This window comes from Curcuma longa, chromosome 1 (assembly GCF_044706935.1).
Source record: "Curcuma longa cultivar G26 ecotype Majalengka, Jawa Barat chromosome 1, ITB_CL_G26_1.1, whole genome shotgun sequence".
Classification (NCBI taxonomy): domain Eukaryota; kingdom Viridiplantae; phylum Streptophyta; class Magnoliopsida; order Zingiberales; family Zingiberaceae; genus Curcuma; species Curcuma longa.
Genome location: NC_133861.1, coordinates 3,957,055 through 3,976,736, shown reverse-complemented (window position 1 = coordinate 3,976,736; position 19,682 = coordinate 3,957,055). Strand labels below are relative to the sequence as shown.

General features: G+C 37.0%; 1 protein-coding gene across 2 annotated transcripts; it reads left to right on the top strand.

The window, feature by feature from the left end:
* The first annotated feature begins 16,283 nt into the window (after window positions 1-16,283).
* Window positions 16,284-19,535, top strand: LOC141829032 (serine carboxypeptidase-like 18). Of its 2 annotated transcripts, XM_074716446.1 has the most exons (14): window positions 16,284-16,605; window positions 16,676-16,821; window positions 16,888-16,964; window positions 17,054-17,176; window positions 17,249-17,351; window positions 17,438-17,475; window positions 17,598-17,699; window positions 17,782-17,865; window positions 18,265-18,429; window positions 18,509-18,580; window positions 18,698-18,816; window positions 18,895-19,008; window positions 19,085-19,130; window positions 19,234-19,535. In XM_074716446.1, the coding sequence occupies exons 1-14, from the start codon at window positions 16,481-16,483 to the stop codon at window positions 19,315-19,317; spliced, it is 1,398 nt and encodes a 465-aa protein (XP_074572547.1). In that variant the 5' UTR covers window positions 16,284-16,480; the 3' UTR covers window positions 19,318-19,535. The 2 variants fall into 2 exon arrangements, with proteins under 2 accessions (XP_074572547.1, XP_074572555.1); XM_074716454.1 differs by having other exon boundaries at window positions 16,396-16,483; window positions 16,888-17,176.
* Window positions 19,536-19,682: the final 147 nt, after the last annotated feature.

The window sequence follows — 19,682 nt, the reverse complement described above, 5'->3', positions numbered from 1 at the left end:
TTGTTGGTTGTTTTTTTTTCTTCTGGAGTTTCGCTCATAAATTGTGATCTTATTCTTTCTGTTATTTTTGTGTTGATTTTTGTAGGTTGTTGGCTAGTGACCACGACACCATCAATCAATTAAGTCATTGCCCTTCCCATTCTACTTGCACATCATCATCGCCGGTTTACTCCCCTCCTATCAGTGACCAGTGACGAAACTGCCCTTTTGTTGGGCTTCGATTTTAGTCACTTTGTTGTTTGAATTATTGGTCCGTTTGATCAAATTTGAGGTAAATAATATCCAACCTAATTGATGTTTGATTATGATTCAATTTTTTAATTAGATATTAATAAATTTTGTGTAGGAGTTGAAATTTTGAGAATTTGAGGTATAAAATTAATTGAAAACCCTTAAATTTAGATAAAGCCCTAATTTTCAAAAATTAGGATTGAAGATAAAAATTAAGATTTAAATTAATTGTATTATGAATTATTGAATTATATATTCACTTTTAATAACTTGTTGGCATAATAAAAGAACATTTAAAATGCTTCATCAATATCTATTTGGAGCTCAAAAGAGAAAAATGAAATAAAGGAGGAGACATTAGCTCAAAGTTAAGATGGTGATATTAACAAATATTTTATTAGAAGTAACTTAATAGAAAGAGAGAAATTAGGGGATAATTTGGTGATTGAGGAACAAAGTTTTATGAAAATGAAGAATTGGTTAAGACTGTCAATTTGGTTGAGTCGAATGAGAACTTATAAAAAGACTCTCAACATGAAAAATTAAATTCGATTATGAATTTAGAGGATCTTGAAAATTAGAATAACAACTGTCAAAAACTAAAAGATTACTTATAGTAGAAATGGGTCCAACAAGAGTGGATGGTTTTTTATTTCCTAAGGATAGTAACAATAGACACTTTGATTCATCGCATTATATATTGATAATGACAAATGTACAAACATTAGATAGAAGATAACTTGTATATTCTATTTCATTGGATAGAATATTTTGCTTCTGTTGCAAGTTGTTTAAGAACAAATGATGAGTAGAATGGGGAATTTGGATAATGATGGATACAAAGATGGCATAATATGCATAAAAGTCTTAAGCATCATGAAGCTAGTAGAGACCATATAGATTGCACGATTGCTTGGATTGAATTAGAAAAGAGATTGAAAAAAAAATCAAACAATTGATTACAGTATGCAACTTCAAATCAACAAAGAAAAATAGCATTTGAGGCAAGTGCTAACAAGAATAATTTCCATTGTGAAAACACTTGCCAAAAATACTTTGGCCTTTCGAGGAGATTGATTTGACTTAGATTTGTTGTCTAAAATGAGCACATTAACTTAGTTTAATACTGGATCCCATCAACTAAAATAGTATAGGGTACTCGAGTCGTCTCTCAACGATTGTAGTCGGTGTACGGTAATCCTAGCGGTTATTAGGCAATTGGGGATTTAGATTTTTGATTGGACGGGGGGAGGGGGTTATACTAAATTTGGAATCTAAATAATGAAAAGAACACTAAGCATTGTAACAGAATTGCTAATATGAAAGTACTAAAAATAAATTGCATCAACAAAGTAACCAAATGCATCAACAACCAATAAAGTGAAAATTAATGACAAACAACATCCAAAATACTGTAAGAGAGAATTAAATAAACAGTTAACATGCAAAATTGAATCTATGCTCAGAAATAAAAAATAAAGTGAATCTCCTTCTGTCTTTGGCCGGAGGTGAATGTGAAGCGAAGCGAAGCTCAATGGAAGGTGCGGCGAAGGAAGGAATCCCCAACTTCGATACAATCCCCATAGATAATGTGGGTGGAGAAAGGAATTCCTCTTCTCCTCCAAGGGATGTCGTCGAAGGAAGACAATCTCTCCCACTCAGGCAGCTATGGAAGATGGTGCGAGAATGGAGATGGATGAAGGTCGATGAGGGTGGCGTAGTGCAATCATTGATTGATCCATCAAATTGGGATGTAAGTTTTGATGCTCCTAGCTTAAATCCGAGAGAAGAGAATGCCTCCTCTACGTTGCCAAGCCCTTTTAAGTTAAGTATGTGACTCCCCAACACCACCCAATTTTATGGCCCTTTAGGCATCCTACAAAGACACATTAAGAATGTTAAATTCAACCTAAAAATCTGTAGGAATAATCAATATAATCTAAAATAAGTCCCTACTCATAAAATGTGTTAATACTCTCAATAGTTACACAATGAGAAGATCAAAGCATCAAGTATTGGGCCAAAATAAACTATAAAAATGGATGTTATCAAAGATGATAAGAAATTTTATGTTGAGAACAATGAGCTATTTTTACAAATGATAGAAATGATTGTTGTGTTTGATCTAGTGATGGAGGAGCATGTTCAATGTTGTGAAGCAAGGGAATCTCAATATACATATTTTAGTCCCAAAATTTGGAATGAATAGATAGAGACTTTGCCAAATGAAGTGAAAAATGCAATCATTATAAAAGTTAAACAAGCAAAATATTTTGCAGCAATACTTGATTGTACTCCAGATGCGAGTCATCAAGAACAAATGTCTCTAGTGCTATGATGCTTGGATGATTCAACAAACACACCAAAAGTAGAAGAATATTGGGTTGAGTTTTTGAAGGTGGAAGATACATCAAGTCTTGGGTTATCAAGTGAACTTCTAAATGTATTAACTAGAATTGGGCTTGACATTGATGACATAAGAGGGCAGGGGTACAACAACGGATCTAACATGAGTGGAAGATACAAAGGTGTACAAAAAAGATTATTTGAAATAAATCCTAGAGCTTTTTATTCATCATGTGGTTGTCATAGTCTTAATTTGGCTTTGGTTGATATGGTGGAATGTTGTCCTTTTGTCCTAAAACTAAGTCCTTTAGAGAGGTGCAACACATCTATACATTGTTTTCTTCCCATACAAAGAGATGGAACATTTTTAAAGATAAGATGCTTGGTTTGACCGTTCAGTCATTATCACATACCCATTAGGAAAGCCATGTTGAAAGTATAAAAGCCATAAAAGAGCAAATTGTACATATAAGAGATCCTTTATTTGGCAGAATTTTTTGAAGATTTTAAAACAAAGAGTGATGCTAAGACCTTAGCACTATATGATTTTGAGAGTTTTGAGTTCTTGCTTGGAATGGTAATTGGGTATAACTTGTTAAGAGCAATAAATACTGTAAGTTTATTCAATTTGAAGATATGAATATTGATATTGTGATCAACCTCTTATAAGGACTTAAACAATTTCTTGATGAGTTTAAAGAAGAGGGGTTTGCTAGTCCCATGAGTGAAGTTATACAAATGACAAGTGAAATCAGGATTAAACCTAAATTTCGAGAAAAACACATCATTCGATAAAAGAAACAATTTGATGAAATTGACAATGATAATGTAACACACAATTGTGAAGAATCTTTTCTATTTATAATTGATCAAACTCGATCTTCTATTCAAGTTCAATTTTAAACAATATCAAGAGATTTTTGCATTTAAAGAGTGAGCTTTTAACTAGCTTGATGAAGTCTTGTATGGAGCTTCAACAATTTTTGAGTCATGATGGACATTCAAACTTTAATGGTAATGAGTTGTGTTCGGAGTTGATGGTCGTGAGATGTTATTTAACAAATGAAAACAGAGCAATTGATATGTAACATTAATATCTAGCAAAACTAAATGGTTTATTCCCAAATACTGACATTGCCTATAAGATTTTGTTAACAATACTAGCAAAAAATGCATCGGCAGAAAGAAGGTTCTTGAAGTTAAAATTAATCAAGAATTATCTTCGATTGACAATGCCATTAAATTGACTAAATGAGCTAGCAATGTCGTTGATTGAGAAAGAAATAGTCCGACAATTGGATTATACAGATTTGGTTCCATCGAACACAAGTACAACTCTGGTCATTACGGAACAGTTCATCCTCAATTGCTATACCTCTTAACAATCTCTGCTAATTGATCATCTACAAATTAACAGGGGTCATTTAACTTGTGAAGTCCAACAAGTAGACTGAAATTAGCAGTTCATGGGAAGAAGATTACTGTTTTATTTCCCTAAACTTTCAAGGGAACACCACCTTTTTCGTCACCTTTATATGCTGAAAATTCTAAGCAGAATTTCGTAACTCTTGCTTTAATGTTTTTTATATAAATTTAAAAAATCATCAGGAATTTAATGCATAAGTTTTTTTTAAAAAAAAATTGAAATATGAAACTCCTTAGTATAATTATTATTATTTTTCTTAATTTGATTCAATTCGATTTCGTTTATTCTATTTAAATAAGAAAAATCAATTTTTTAACTATAGCTGATAGGCCGAAAGATATTATGAGAATTAGATGTGTGTTTTTTTTAAGAAATTAAATGTGTCCTTGGGGAAAATGCCGATGAACCAATGATTCAAATAGAACGGCGATGGAGTTTGATTGCTTTTTCGTCTGATGCGCATGAAAACTAGAAAGTCAATAGATGGTCAAATGCTCGTGCCGGCATAGCTGTCGGGGGCGGAGGAGAGGTGTTAGGCTACTGGGCTTTAGCTCGGGAGCCCATTTAATTTTTTATGCATTACTAATTCCTCCAGCGTAGATCTACTTGTTGATAATAAATCGGTAAGAGTATTATTCCGATAAATAACTCGTCTGTAGAGTTCATTAATATCCGAACTGTTAGTTTACCCCCAGCTATCTGAATGATTGTTCTCAATTCGGAAAGAAGAACTGGTAATAAGCACAAAACCATCCATTCTGGTTCTACATTTGTTCGACAGCTAATTTCATGCGTCTAACCAAGAAATCTTTTCTTCTTCTAATTTTTCTATCTTCCAACATTTTCAATTCGTCGATTGATCATGGAAAAAGGAGCACAGTCATCTCTTGAATATTCTTCAACTTTCAATGCAAATGTTCCCCACATTTTCTCCTTAAATTATTGATGCATATGATTTTTTAGACTTTCTTCTTTTGAGGGTGTTCCGACCAATAGACTATAGATGGTTCCAACATTGGTTCAAGGCTCACCAACGTACATGTTCCTGTGATGAGGCTGCGAAAGAAGAAGAAGATGCCTGCAAAGTACTCAAAAAGAGGGTTAGAATGGCACTGGGGATGTATCCCGGTAAGCCACTCCGACGCTCAAGTTAGGGTTTGGCACAAGGAGTTTAATGACTTAGAAAAGTTAGGGTTTATGTGTGTGTACCTGTACTCATGGACATGAGTTACCTTTTTATAGTAATTGATCTCCGAGATATTAGTAACTGTTTTGAGAAATATTCTAACATATTTGTTATGTTTTAAAAAGATTCTGTCCATATATATTTGAGAATATGTTCTTATTTCTTCGGGAGAATTGGCTCTGTGTTTTCTGGCTTAGGCGGAACGGTTATATCACCAGATAAGCTCGTGTGTCGAGACCGAGCCATGAGGTCGGTATGTAACGCAGGAAGCATGCGGAGACCACGTCATGAGGTCGATGTGTAACGCAGCAGGCGTGCGGAGACTAAGTCATGGGGTCAACATGTGACGCAGGAGGCGTGCCGAGCCCAAGTCATGAGGTCGGCATGTGACGCAGGATGCGTGTCGAGATTGAGTCATGAGGTCAACATGTGACGTAGGAGGCGTGCCGAGACCGAGTCATGAGGTTGGCATGTAACGCAGGAGACGTGCTGAGATCGAGTTATGAGGCCGGCATGTGACGCAAAAGGCGTGTCGAGACCAAGTCATGAGGTCTGCATGTGACGCAGGAGGCGTTTCGAGACCGCGTCATAAGGTCGGCATGTGACGCAGGAGGCGTACAGAGATTGAGCCATGAGGTCGGCATATGACGTAGGAGGCGTGCTGAGACCAAGTCATAGGGTCAACATGTGACGCAAGAGGCGTACCGAGACCAAGTTATGAGGTCTGCATGTGACGTAGGAGGCGTGCCAAGACCAAGTCATGAGGTTTGCATGTGACGCAGGAGGTGTGCCGAAACCGAGCCATGAAGTTAGCATGTGACGTAGGGAGTGTGTCAAGACCGAAACAGGAGGTCGGCACATGCTTTAGGAAGCATACCGAGATCGGAGTAGGAGGTCGGTACATGTTTTAGAAAGCATATCGAGGCCGGAGTAGGAGGTCGGGATTTTTTTTGTTCATAAAATAACCTTTAACAATTAATAGATACTTATATTTACGTTATTTTCCTCATACCCCTTTTTACCCGACGGTCACATAATCGATAAATAATCCCACCGAATCAGAGGGAAAAAATATAGAGGTTTATTTGATAAATATAAACTAGGAGCGCAAACGAGTCGAATCGAATCGAATAATATAAAAATATTGATATTCGAATTCGAGCTCGAAACATATATATGATATTCGAATTCGATTCCAAGTTCAAAAATATCAATAATTTTGACTCGAGTTTGATTCGAAATATGATTCCAGCTCAAGTTTGATTCGAATTATTCGAACCTTAATTCGAGCAGAATCAAACTTTAGTTCAAAATATCTTTAATTATTCGAGTTCAATTTGAATTATTCAAACCTAAATTTGGTTAAATAAAAGCTCACGAGCGGCTCATGAATAGTTGAACACAATATTATAGATTCGAATTCGACTCGAAAAATTATTGAACATATTCGAGTTCGGCTCGAATTCGATAATTTCGAATATGAATCAAATATTATTCGAACTGGCTCAAAAAGCTCACGAGCTGGCTCGATTCGTTTGCACCCCTAATATAAATTATGTTATTCGAGTCTGTCAGTTAATTATTTGTGTAATTACTTAAGTTATTTTAATATTATATTAAGAGAGAAAGAGGAAAATAATATTTTATCATTTTTTAAGTCAAAAATTGATAATCTTTCATTATTTGAGAGAATCGAGACTAATATATTCATTCATAATGAGGAGCCTTCAAAATCTCAAAGAGTTGGTTAAAACTTCTCTTGAACGAGATCTTAGATTGTGTATTTCGATGTGGTAATATCCTATTAATCATAATGATAAAATTAGATGAACTTATATCAAAATAGTCATATCAACTTAAATTATTTGAGTACCCACAGTCTAAATGACAAAAGCAACATTATATATATTAAAAAGTTTCCATGGTTAGAGTATCTCATTTAAAGGATGTAGTATTTTATTTTCCGTACTATTTTTTTGAATTAATTGAAAACACAACAATCTACATTTGCAGTTGAAGAGTTTAGAAGTGGAAGCATGTCAATGATAAAGTCAAGTGTGCCTTTTTGTTTTACACAGAAAGTTCTAACTCGGTGCATAATAAATCTACAAAATCTATTATTGATTTGATGAATGTGAGAATTTTTTGAACAGATTCAAAAAAATTGATTAAGGCTTGCAACATAATTGAGAGTGTCTATTGGCTTAGTTTGTAAATATGTGTATTGAAAGATCATGATGAATCTTCATATCCCAAAATTATGGTAATTTCATTGAGCTGCTAGAACTTTTGAAAAAATGGAATGCTAGCATTGACGATGTTATATTAAAGAAAGCTCCAAGAAATGCAAAGTATATCTCACTAGAAGTTTAAAAAGATATCTTGCATATTATTGATAACAGAGTTAGAAATAAAATCGATGATGAAATTGGATTTTCTAAATTTTGTATTTTGGTATCTAACAAAGAAAGCATTTTTTTTTTCAAATTGTGCATGTTAATGGCATCACAATTGCAACACTTAAGAAAGAAATATGTGCCTCCTAGGGCATGATATGGTGGTAAGAGGCATAATACTTTTCCTAAGCAACCAAGGTTCAAAATCTCCTCAACGCATGCATATAGCATTGGAACAACTAGTGACGCTTGGGCGGCACGTCAAGAGTCACCTTGCTTCCTGAATTTATTTGATGGGCGGAATATGAGACTGGACCTCCATCCTAGAATTAATCGGTATAAGTTGGATACTTGGTAAACAAATTATGATGCCCTCACTAAATATAATCTAGAAATTCATAATATGCAAGGTCAAGAGTATGATGGTGCTAGCAGCATGTGTGGTGTTTTTAATAGATTGTAACCAGGGTTCAAAATCTCCTCAACGCATGCATATAGCATTTGAACAACTAGTGATGCTTGGGCGCCACGTCAAGAGTCACCTTACTTCCTGAATTTATTTGATGGGCGGAATATGGGACTGGACCTCCATCCTAGAATTAATCGGTATAAGTTGGATACTTGATAAAAAAATTATGATGCCCTCACTAAATATAATCTAGAAATTCATAATATGCAAGGTCAAGAGTATAATGGTGCTAGCAGCATGTGTGGTGTTTTTAATAGATTGTAAGCTTTATTTCTTAAAGATCGGCTCTATGCATATTATGTGCATTATTTTGCCCACCTACTCTAGATAGTGTTAATTGCAGCTGTTGAAAAGATCTCAATATGGCTTTTCTTTTCAAATATGACGATGACTATTGTTAATCTTATTACATTTTCTTCCAAATGCAATATCGAATTACAATCTACTTAAGTTAATGAAATTGCACGTTCTGTTGTTGTTGGTGAACACAAGACTAGACGAGGAGCTAATCAGATTGGGACTTTGCATCGAGTTGGAACTACTCGTTGGTGCTCATATTTTAATTCTTTTTGTAGTTTATAGATATGTACGATGCAACTATTAATGTGCTTGAAAGCATTATCACTGATGATTCCTCTAGTTCGATGCGTGGATAAACGGGTGGCTCTTTAATAGTGATGAAATCTTTTGATTTTTTTTTATTTTACATTTGATGTATAAAATTATTGGGATCATAAATTTTTTTTATCGTGCTTTGCAACAAAAATCTCTTAATATCATAAATGCATTGGATTTGATCTCTACGATTAAAGTACTTCTCCTGACATTGAGAAATGATAATTTGACATTTTTCTTTCGTGTGTCAAATTATTTTGTACAAGACTGAATGTTGATATACTAGAGATGAGTGCTCGTTATAAGAAAAATAGTCGTTCATGTCGGCAAAAGGATACTATCACAATTGAGCATCACTTTCATTATGAGATATTTAATATTGTAATAGATTTTCATTTAAAAGAATTAAACTCTAGATTCAGTGATGAGATAATAGAACTTTTTATGCTTAGCTATGCTTTAAATCTAAAAAATAATTTTAAATAGTTCAACATTGTACTCTCATGAAAAGTATTATCTTGAGTACTTCAATGGATAGGAAATGCATCATTAATTTGAGGTGTCAACTACAACATTATGAGTTTGATGTAGTTTGTCATGATAATTTTTAAAAAATATCCACTATCTCATAATTATGCCGAGAGTTATTTGACATTAAAAAATTATAATATTATAATTTGATCAATAAGTTGATTCATCTACCTTTAATTTTGTCTGTTTCCACGACAACTATAGAGTGCGCATTTTCAAATATGAAGTATATTAAAATAATTTTTTATAATAGAATGGGAGAGAAATTTTTGATAAATTTTATAATTATATATCTATCGTGAGAGTGAGTTTGCTTTAAATATTAATTAGATTCATGAATATTAAACTTTTACGGCTTTAATATAATATGTGTAAGAAATATTTAATTTGATAATTAATTTTAGAGATATATATGTTATTTAAAGTTTATTAATTTTTTATAGGACGATGAAGGTACAAAAATAATATAATAAACAGTAAAGAAATATCGATTTGAATTATATATATTATTTTATTTTTATTAATTTTTTTTTAAAAAGTCGAATGGATTATAATTCAGGACTCCTTCCGTCGTTAATGGCTGCTGCCGCTGACGACCAAGCGCATATGTCAGCGCTAACGTCTGACCCTCCCTCAAAGTTCCCGACGAGCCTCCGACGGCGACGCGTATAAATAAGCGAGGCGTCCTCTGTTTCTATCCCACACCACTCGATCGCCTCATGACGTACCCCAACGGGAGCGCCTCGAGTGCCGGCCGGCACGACCAAGCCAGACAAGCAGCGCCGCTCCGCATCATCCGCATGCCGGCGTCGAAGCCGTGGAGGCGCCCGGAGCGCCCTCCGGCGCTGGTGTTCCGCGTCGACCAAGCCGGCTTCCGCGAGCTAGTTCAGAAGCTCACCGGCGCGCCGCCGCCGCGCCCCATCACGCGGCCAGTAACTGAGTCGGGTTTCGCGGCGGAGCCGCCTCCGATCAATGTGGCGGAGAATACGTATAGCGACACCACGGAGACGTGTGCTTGCCGCCTGCAGAAGTACGTTGGGAAAGGAAGTGGATTTGGAGAGGATCGTCGATCGGCGTGTATGGGCGTCGCCGGCGGGCCCTGCAGATGGAGATTGGATTGATAGAATTGCTGCTTGGCTGTTGGCGGCGCCGTGTACTACGCGCTCCATTTCTTGATTAATTCTGAACAGAATCAATGATGTGAATTAATCGTAGATGTAGATATGTAGACGTAGATAGCTGGTAAGATATAACTGAGTTGGTTACGATGGAACAGACTTGTAAAAATAGACAAAAGTTTGAATGTTAACGAAGCCGAGATAATGTCCTCCTCCGTCGTGGTCAACTGTAACTTCACTTTTAATTTATCTCCTCACATATGGTCATGGGACTGACTAGGGTCGAACTGGGGGCAGATTTCATCTTTTACAGAAATGATTAATATTATAGAAAGATAAATAAAATAAAATATTTTTTTATTTATATGGTTGAAAGAGTATTTCTTTTTTTTATAGAAGTGGATTACGATAAGACAAATTACTGAAATAACAAGAATTAAATTTCGACGAAATCGAGTTAATACTCTCTCTCATCGTGGCAATTCGTTAAGCACAAAGTGCTAATATATATATGATTAACATATCAAAGTGTAAAATAAACATAACAAAAATAAATAAAAATAATAATTACAATACTAATATTAGAATTTATTATTTGGTTATACTACTAGAATCATTTGCATAATATTCAACAACTCCAAATAATTCACATTATTTAACCAAAAAGTTAATTAAGACACTCTTGTCATGATATATCATGGTCCAACTAAAACGCACATGTGCAAATATTTTAATTATATTAGTTCATTGAATATATTTTGGTTGAAAAGTGCAAGTCAAAATGGACGACTAAATTTGCACCGAAAATGATTCGAGTTCATAATGACATTTGCATATACGTCACCGAAATGAATAATTGACTCACAGCAAAAGAAAAAAAATGAAAACAAATAGTGGAAGTCAAATTTTGAATTAAAAATTATATTTTAAAATATAAATTATAGTATATATATATATGTCATGCTAATACATGTATATCATTATCTCACCTATAACTCATTGTTATCCATCTCTTTCCTGCCTCTTTGGTCTATGAAGCTTTTTAGTATATATCTTGAATGAAACTAGTCGACTCTAGAATTTTCAATCGACTGACGAAATTAGTACTTATTGCTTGTTAAATAAAAAATATTTAATGACTCTAGAGATATATATATAAGATTCATTCCAATTATCATTGTTACACTCTTGGCTTTATCTTGAGTTTTTCTATCTGCTCCTAGGGCATAGTTGAATTGGATACAACGGAGCAAGTTGTTGAAGAGATAAAGGTCGAATCTCAACGAAGCCGAGACAATATCCTCCTCCGTTGTGGCCAACTGTAACTTTTCAATTTACCTACTCATAGATGATCGTGGGATCAACCGTGTGAGACCGTTGGAGTGACAGATTCTACCTTAGAGTTTTTCCATTTTCATTTTTTTTAGCCATGCAAGATCATCACTGTTACACTCTTATGCTAAAAGTGCTTGGTAGACTTCAAAGTCTTGAATTCAATCCAAATCATCACTGTTATACTCTTATGCTTCCCTTGTGTTCTCATGATCTTCATTTTTGCATTGTTGGTTTTTCTAGGTCTATTAAAAAGTTTTTTTTGTAAAATGAGTGCTCCGATTCATTCCAAATGGGCATTGTTGCACTCCAGGCTTCCACTTTCTAGTTCTTGAGGCATTGAATGCCATCAAGAACTTTTGCCAAAAGTATTCGATCATCATGTTTGATGCATAGAGAGCTTGAATTTATTCCAAATTAGCATCATTATACTTCCGCTCTTGAGGCATTCATCTAGTCGCTCGGATAGTCCAAGTGCTCGAGGTTGGTCTAGGCGCCCCGACCAGGAAGAATCGATTTGGATAAAGATCAACGGAACCAGATCGGATTGAATCGATATGGGGCATTTGAAATGGGATCCGGGCATCCGGAAGAGTCTTTATAAGACTCTTTGCATGCAAAATCAAGAACAATTAAGATTCTACTATTTTGTGATTCTGCGATGCTGTTGAACGTGAATGAAGCCCTACTTGTGCAATTGGAGAAGTTCTAGGAAGAATATGATGCACTCAGGACTTCCAAATCGACCGACTCAAGTAATTATTTAGTTATTTTGTCTTACTCCTATATTTCACATTTTATATTATATTGATGGTAAGACGGATTTCTTGCTTCCAGAAAGTGTCCAGAAAGGAGATCATTAGTGGATGAGCGCCTTCTGTACATATGCTTTGGATGTGGTAACTCTGAGGGATTAGGAACCAAGAAAAATCGTGGATCTTATGTGTTATATTTAATTCCATTGCAAGTGTTTTTGATAGAATAAATGAGCGAGATCCACCCACCTCTTGCACACACACCGATTTAACTTGAGATCTCCCTATTTTTCATTGGTGAAGAGAGTACAACACTGTCACCTTGTAGCAAAAGGTGGAATCTGCATCCTAATGGTCCCACACGATCGACCCCCATGATCATGTGCGAAGAAGTAAATTAAAAAGTTATAGTTGATCACTACAGGGAGGGTATTTGTTGGGATCGTCCCGGTGCAATACGCGTGTCTACACGTTTCGTAAACGTGCGCAGCAAAAATATAACAAATAATTACAACTAATTATTAAACAACACACGCATACATAGCAGGTAATAACAAGTACAAGACATGGTAGGAAATTAAAATTTTACAGAATAAAATTATTCTACGCGTACAAATAACATTTTCAGAATAAAAAATTATTCTACACGTACCTCTTTGATGACGTTTGAATGATGTTAGTATCAATCGTGCAGTCCTCGTCGGAGTCCCGCCTCTATTGATGATCCACGCCAAACTCCCGTCTAGACGGCTTCGGAAGCCACGAGTCGCGTCATCGTCCTCCATACTAACCGATGTTCGATGACAATCGAATCAAGAGAAAAGCCTAATTCCGAAAATCACGCAACAACATTTGTCGCGATTGTTCCGGGGCTTTCTGACTATCGCCAAGAATCGTATTATCGATGTAGTTATCGGTGGTCAATCATTGACCATAGATTAAGATAAATAATCGGAACCTTTCCGATATTGATGGAATAATTTCTCCCGAAACTTCGTAAGCTCCCGGGAGGTTGACAGACCGGAAAATATATCCGATAATCGGAGACAATTTCCGATGATCGAACCGCGAATTCCAATGTCAAACCCCTAATTCAATCCCTCTGTCTTCACACGGCCGAAAAACATCTTCCCTTTTCTTACATGGCCGAATAGAACAGTGCTTCTCCTTTCCATACGGCTTCTTCTCCGGCAGGTCAGCGGCCACCAACACCGGGAACAGCAAAAGGAGGCCGGCGATCATCCATGCGAAGATGAAGACCACAGCTGTGGCAGAAGCACAAAACAGAGCATACGGTGCTCTGGTTTCTCTCTCGGTCAGCACATGGAGCAAAGCAACTTGAGAGGAAGAAGAAGATGGCCTGCCGGCTAGGGTTTTCTGCGCCAATGACTCTCCGGCGAGCAGCGAGGAGTGGCGATGATCAGCTCACCACAACGCCACGCATGTGCTCTCCGGCGACTCCCTCGTTGGCACGGGAGAAGTGGGCTGTGGCGCAACCCGAGAGGAAGAGAGGAGACGTGGCCTCGCAATCGGCTCCCTTCTCCTTCGGCCGGCGAACAGAGAAAGAGCATCGCGGGATTTTCGGCGCCCTTTTCCTCTCCGGCAGCAGCTAGCAGAGCTCCCTTCCCGTCGATCAGGTAAAGCCCGCGATCCGAACCATGCGTGAGGAAGAAAGAGGGTGGCTGGAAGCTAGGGTTCCGGCGGCTTCACTTTCTCCCATGCTCCCGGCTGAACCGATCGGGGCGGCGTTGCGAGGTTTGGATGAGGAAGAGCGGCGCCGTCGGTCTTCAGGAAGGAGATGATGAACAGGATCCACCCAAAAACCTTAATCGCGATCCCATATAAAGAAGCTACAGTTGCTGCCGAACCGGGTTTAGGAGTAAACCAAAACCCAAAAAAACTGGAAGAAACAAAACCCTAAATCGGGCTGAACCGGTTCAGACCTGTGCTGTAGCAAATCAGATTTACTTTGGTTCGTTTGATTCACTAATCAAACGAATTTTGATTTGACCCAAACTAGTTTTGTTCGTTTCGTCTTCGCAAGACGAACCTCTTCATTGCATCCACTCTGCCAAAATCTCTTCCATCGCGAACTAAATCAAGTTGGTTCAATTCGGTTCAAAATCAAATCATTTGGTTCACTAACCAAACGAGCTCTGATTTGAACGAAATCAGTTTTGTTCATTTCGTCTTTGTAAGACGAGTTCCATCATTTTGTCCATTGTCTGGTCCAACCAGATTTTATCTCTCTCATTCTGGTAATCCAAATCTCAAATTCGTTTTAAGTCCTTTGGAGAACTTGTAGTGCGTGTGACCCAATAGGTTCCCGGTTATGTTGGCTGTCCGTAATTAACCATTAATTACGGAACGATAATGAGTGACACCTAGTAGTACATCATGATCCCCAATTGACCGAAAAATCAACGATTGATTCCAGAACATCTTCTAAACCCTTCAGCAGCTTCGTTTCGTTCCTTTCACCGTCTTATACCCGCTTGGTCCTTTGGACCGTTCCCGAATTAACCATTAATTATGGAACGATAATGAGTGACACCTAGAATCGTGTTCCCCAATTGACCGAAAAATCAATGATTGATTCCAGAACATCTTCTAAACCCTTCAGCAGCTACTTACCGTCTTATATCCGCTTGGTTCAGGACATGGTCTATGTGTCGATCCCCACTAGGCTGACTACGTCACATGCACCTAGCCTAAGCTGCTTTCTTGTCATGTGGATTCAAGTTAATTGTACATGTGTCCAAGAGTACCGTACTCTTACATGTGATGCTTTAGCCAAAGACTTTTAATAACAATTCTGACAAGCGGCCACAGGGTATACGTCTCTTTTTTCAAAGAGTGGTGAATCCTTTATGGGCTATTCAAACACTTTCGGACACTTCGACTTATACCTAATCATCTCAGGTCCACACCTCCTCGGAGATGCTTGCTTAAGATGTCAAAGTATATAAGCCTCCATGACCAAGATGACTTGAATACCACAAGTCAAAGGAAACTCGCACTTAAGCTGCACTGAGATCTTCATTGACACACACACATATATATATATATCGAACCATATGAAGTCTCAAAGCAGGCCACTCCAATGAACTGGTTATCTTTAACCAGCATCCACGTTTAACTCTCAACATCTAATGTCGACAGCAATGAGATCAGCTGCTTGACTGACCAAGGAGTTCAAAACGTGCTAGTCTCGACAGAATCGATGACATACGTGCTCATCAATTTCTCGACTAGGGATAATTCTAATACATTCATAATTACATGTGTAGAGATGCTCACTAGTTGTGATCCAATCACAAATTATCTCACGCTATGAATCGTATTGCGGACATTCAGTACTCGAGTTTAAGATCCACTCAAACACTTGAATATGCACTCAAATAGTGAATTGCTATTTATCGAATAAATAGTATAACCGTAAAGCGATTGCCTTAAGACACTCCTCAAATTAACAATATTGCCTCGGCTTCATCGAATGCAGCAAGTCTATTCCGTAAAAATCAATTCAATCATGCTTTGAGGGCTACAACGCTGTCATTCTAATCCTTAAGGAAAATCGTCTATTATTTTCTTCCCAAGATAATCGAATTACATGAACGACGCTGAGACAACAAATGTTCAACATTCAAGTTCATCATCTTGATTTGATTTGATTTGATTTAATTTAATTTAATTTAATTTGATGATGCTATTAGATCCTGCGTTCATATGGTTAGAATTTCGATATTAAAATTCATGATTAAGAAAACCTCGATCAGCTGGTTGTGAGTCGCTCGTGGTAGCTTGCTACAAGTCATTCGTAGTTGGTGCAACATTTTATACTTTGCTGATAGCCCTGATCTCCATCCCAACTGTTGCTTCTGACTCTGATGTGATGGCAAGACATTGAGCTGTATCCCTCAGTGCATCAACGTGGCGTCACTGCCGTCACATGTTGCTGGCTTACTTTAATCATGTTGAAGCTCGAGTCGCTTGAGCAAGAAAGAAGAAAGAATACCGTGTGGAGCCGCTAAGGTTTGCAGAAGAAAAGAAAGAAGAAAGAAGAAAGAAGAAGATGGCAAGCCCTCTCCTGATTGTCTCACTGATCTTCGTCTGCTTATTTTCCTCTGCTCTCTCATCTTCGGTGGTTACCCATTTGCCTGGATTCCAAGGCCCCCTGCCCTTCTACTTAGAGACAGGGTCCGGATGCGGCTTCCCAAAACCTTAACTTTGCTCTGACCGCCATGAACCTCTGCTTTCGTTGGTGCAGGTACGTGGAGGTGGACGAGGAGAACGGCGGCGAGTTTTTCTACTACTTCATCGAGTCGGAGAACAAGCCGGCGGAGGACCCTCTGCTCCTCTGGCTGACCGGCGGCCCCAGGTGCTCTGCCTTCAGCGGCTTGGTCTTAGAAATAGGTGGGTGAAATTTCCCTGTTTGCTATGATCAACTACTCTCGTTTCATAGTAGAAATCCACTCGCAGGCCCCCTGAAATTTGTGGCAGCCGAGTACAACGGGAGCTTGCCAAGCTTGGTCTACCATCCTTATTCCTGGACCAAGGTAACTTCTACTCGCCCTATTTGTTGAGTAATCGAGGAGGAAATATGATACGGGCTTCTGGTCCTGTCTACACGAAAACACACATGCAGGTATCCAACGTGATCTTTTTAGATTCCCCGTTGGGTTCTGGATTCTCATATTCAAGAAAAGATGAAGGGTATGATGCCAACGACGCGTCTTGGTCTGAACAGACTTATAAATTTCTCATACAGGTGGGGAAAGATCATATATTCCTGGTGTACTTACTGTACATGCCTTGAAGATGCAATCTTTCACTTTTACAGTGGCTTGTTGAGCACCCACAGTTCATCTCCAATCCCCTCTACATTGCTGGGGATTCATATGCTGGAAAAATTGTACCTATGGTGGCCAAAAGAGTGATGGATGGTAACTCTACTCTTAATGGAACTATTGTGAAGTGAGATCCCTTTGCTATGTTAGTTTACATGCCATTTTCATTTACTGTAATCCAGGTATTGATGAAGGGAAAGAACCACTACTTAATCTCAAGGTAAATTGCTTGAACTGATGGGCCACTGGCAATGAAGGGAAAGAAACTAATTTGGATCTTGAAATTGTTGTTATATGATACTATATGAAAGAAAAAGTCTTTACTTATTCGATGGCTTTCAGGGTTACATGATTGGCAACCCAGCCACAGGTGAAAAAGTCGATGAGAATTCTCAAATACCTTATGCTCACAGCATGGGGATCATATCAGATGACTTCTTTGAGGTAATCTAAGTCTCATTATTGATCAATTAGGACGAACACAACAAAATGATATCTGATATCACCTTACTTTCTGAACATTCAGATGATACAAAAAAGTTGCAGCGGACAAGACTATCGAACTCCCACCGATTCACAATGCCAGATGTATCTTAACTTATTTAACAATGTGAGTCAACATAAACACTAACACGAATAATAAATAAACAATAACACAAACAATGAAATACATAACTGAAACTCTAACAACACTAAACAAGGACAACAAGGTTGAGGAAACTGAACAAGTCAAGCAATGTAGTGAATGTACATAAGCAATGTAGTCGAGGAAACTGAACAAGTCAAGACCTAATCAAAGGAATCAGTTCATCTTGGTTCACTTCTACAACAAACCACCAATGTGAATTTAGTTTGAGCTCGAATAAATTTTCATTCGACTATGATATATCCAGATCTAACATCCAAATATCTTTTAAAATTGAAATTAAACAATCCTAATAATCTATAATTATATTTTTCATAAATCTTTTAAGTTTTCTAAAATCTAACAAATATGCTTCATGGGCAGTCATTCTTATCAGAAATTAATAATCAACACATTTTAGAAATGTATTGTCCTGAGTGTCGATTGGAACCGCTGCATAGTTTTGCGAGCACAACTTCTGATAAACGAATTTTGAAAGAGAACAAAAACATTCTTCAACCTCCACCATTTCCCGATCTGCGTTGTCGAGTAAGGACTCAACTCCATTTGATGAATGAATTTCTAATTTTATTGTGCCATGTAAATTGATCATGTTTGCTAATCACAGTGTTATGTTTATACTTTGGCTTACTATTGGGCTAACAGTAACATTGTAAGGAAGGCACTCAATGTCAAAAAGGTATGCTTGTCTTGTTATTTCAATCATTTAAAGACCTTATGATATAAAGAACTCGAATACAAATGAATGGAGCTTGAATTGTTAAAAGCCTCATGAGTGATGTAAATATTGTTGAAGGGGACAATTAAAGAATGGATAAGGTGTAATCGTCACTTACCGTATGCAAAAGAACTCAAGAGTAATATCAAGTATCATCTTAGCCTTTTGCAAAGAGGATATCGTGCTTTGGTTTACAGGTGATCAAATTAATGTGAACATCATTCGTTACTTTGTTAGAGAACAATTTTGTCATTGCAAGGTTTCTTTATTTCTAGTGGTGATCATGATCTGATGGTACCCTTCTCGGGGACAAAACAATGGATAAAAGCCTTAAATTTTTCTATTGCGGAAGATTGGAGATCTTGGCATGTTGGTGGTCAAGTTGCTGGGTACGTCTTTTTTCAAGTGCTTACCAAAAAGTTTATTTTGATATTATTCTAATTACTATTCATTAAATCCCAATAGGTATACCATGACATATTCTAATAATTTGACATTTGCAACTGTAAAGGTATGCTGAAAACATATATGATATTTTTCTATCCTTAAACTATTTGAATAAGTTGTTAAATCATGTTCATGGTAAATCAATCATTCTTATTATTTCCATATAGGGTGCTGGACACACAGCTCCAGAGTATAAACCACAAGAATGTCTAGCTATGATCATGAGATGGATATCTAGTGCACTGCTGTGATGCATTTTTCTTCCCTCCATCATGGAGTTTTATTTTAATATGAGACAAGGAAAACATATTTTTTTACTCTATTATCATGGTGATTGTTATTGTATAGAGTTGCTTTGTGACTGAAAGCTGAGTTCAGATTGCTAAAGTTTAGACATTTTATTTGTTCAAATGGTGTAATTACTGAACCTCTAAGTTTGTGCATATCCTGTGATTGTTGATTGCTGAAATGCATTGGCATAAAATGTTGTTTGCATTTTTGGATTTGATGCAACCTATTTAGGAACTTGTGTTGAACTGAAGGTGTTAAAAATCAATTTAGATGATATTTAAATTTATTCTTATTATGATAATAATAAGGCATATATAAATATGTT

Coding starts and splice junctions, on each gene's coding strand:
- LOC141829032 (XM_074716446.1), top strand. CDS start 16,481: ATGGCAAGCCCTCTCCTGATTGTCTCACTGATCTTCGTCTGCTTATTT. Junction 16,965..17,053: donor ATCCTTATTCCTGGACCAAG/GTAACTTCTACT, acceptor ACACACATGCAG/GTATCCAACGTGATCTTTTT. Junction 17,177..17,248: donor CTTATAAATTTCTCATACAG/GTGGGGAAAGAT, acceptor TCACTTTTACAG/TGGCTTGTTGAGCACCCACA.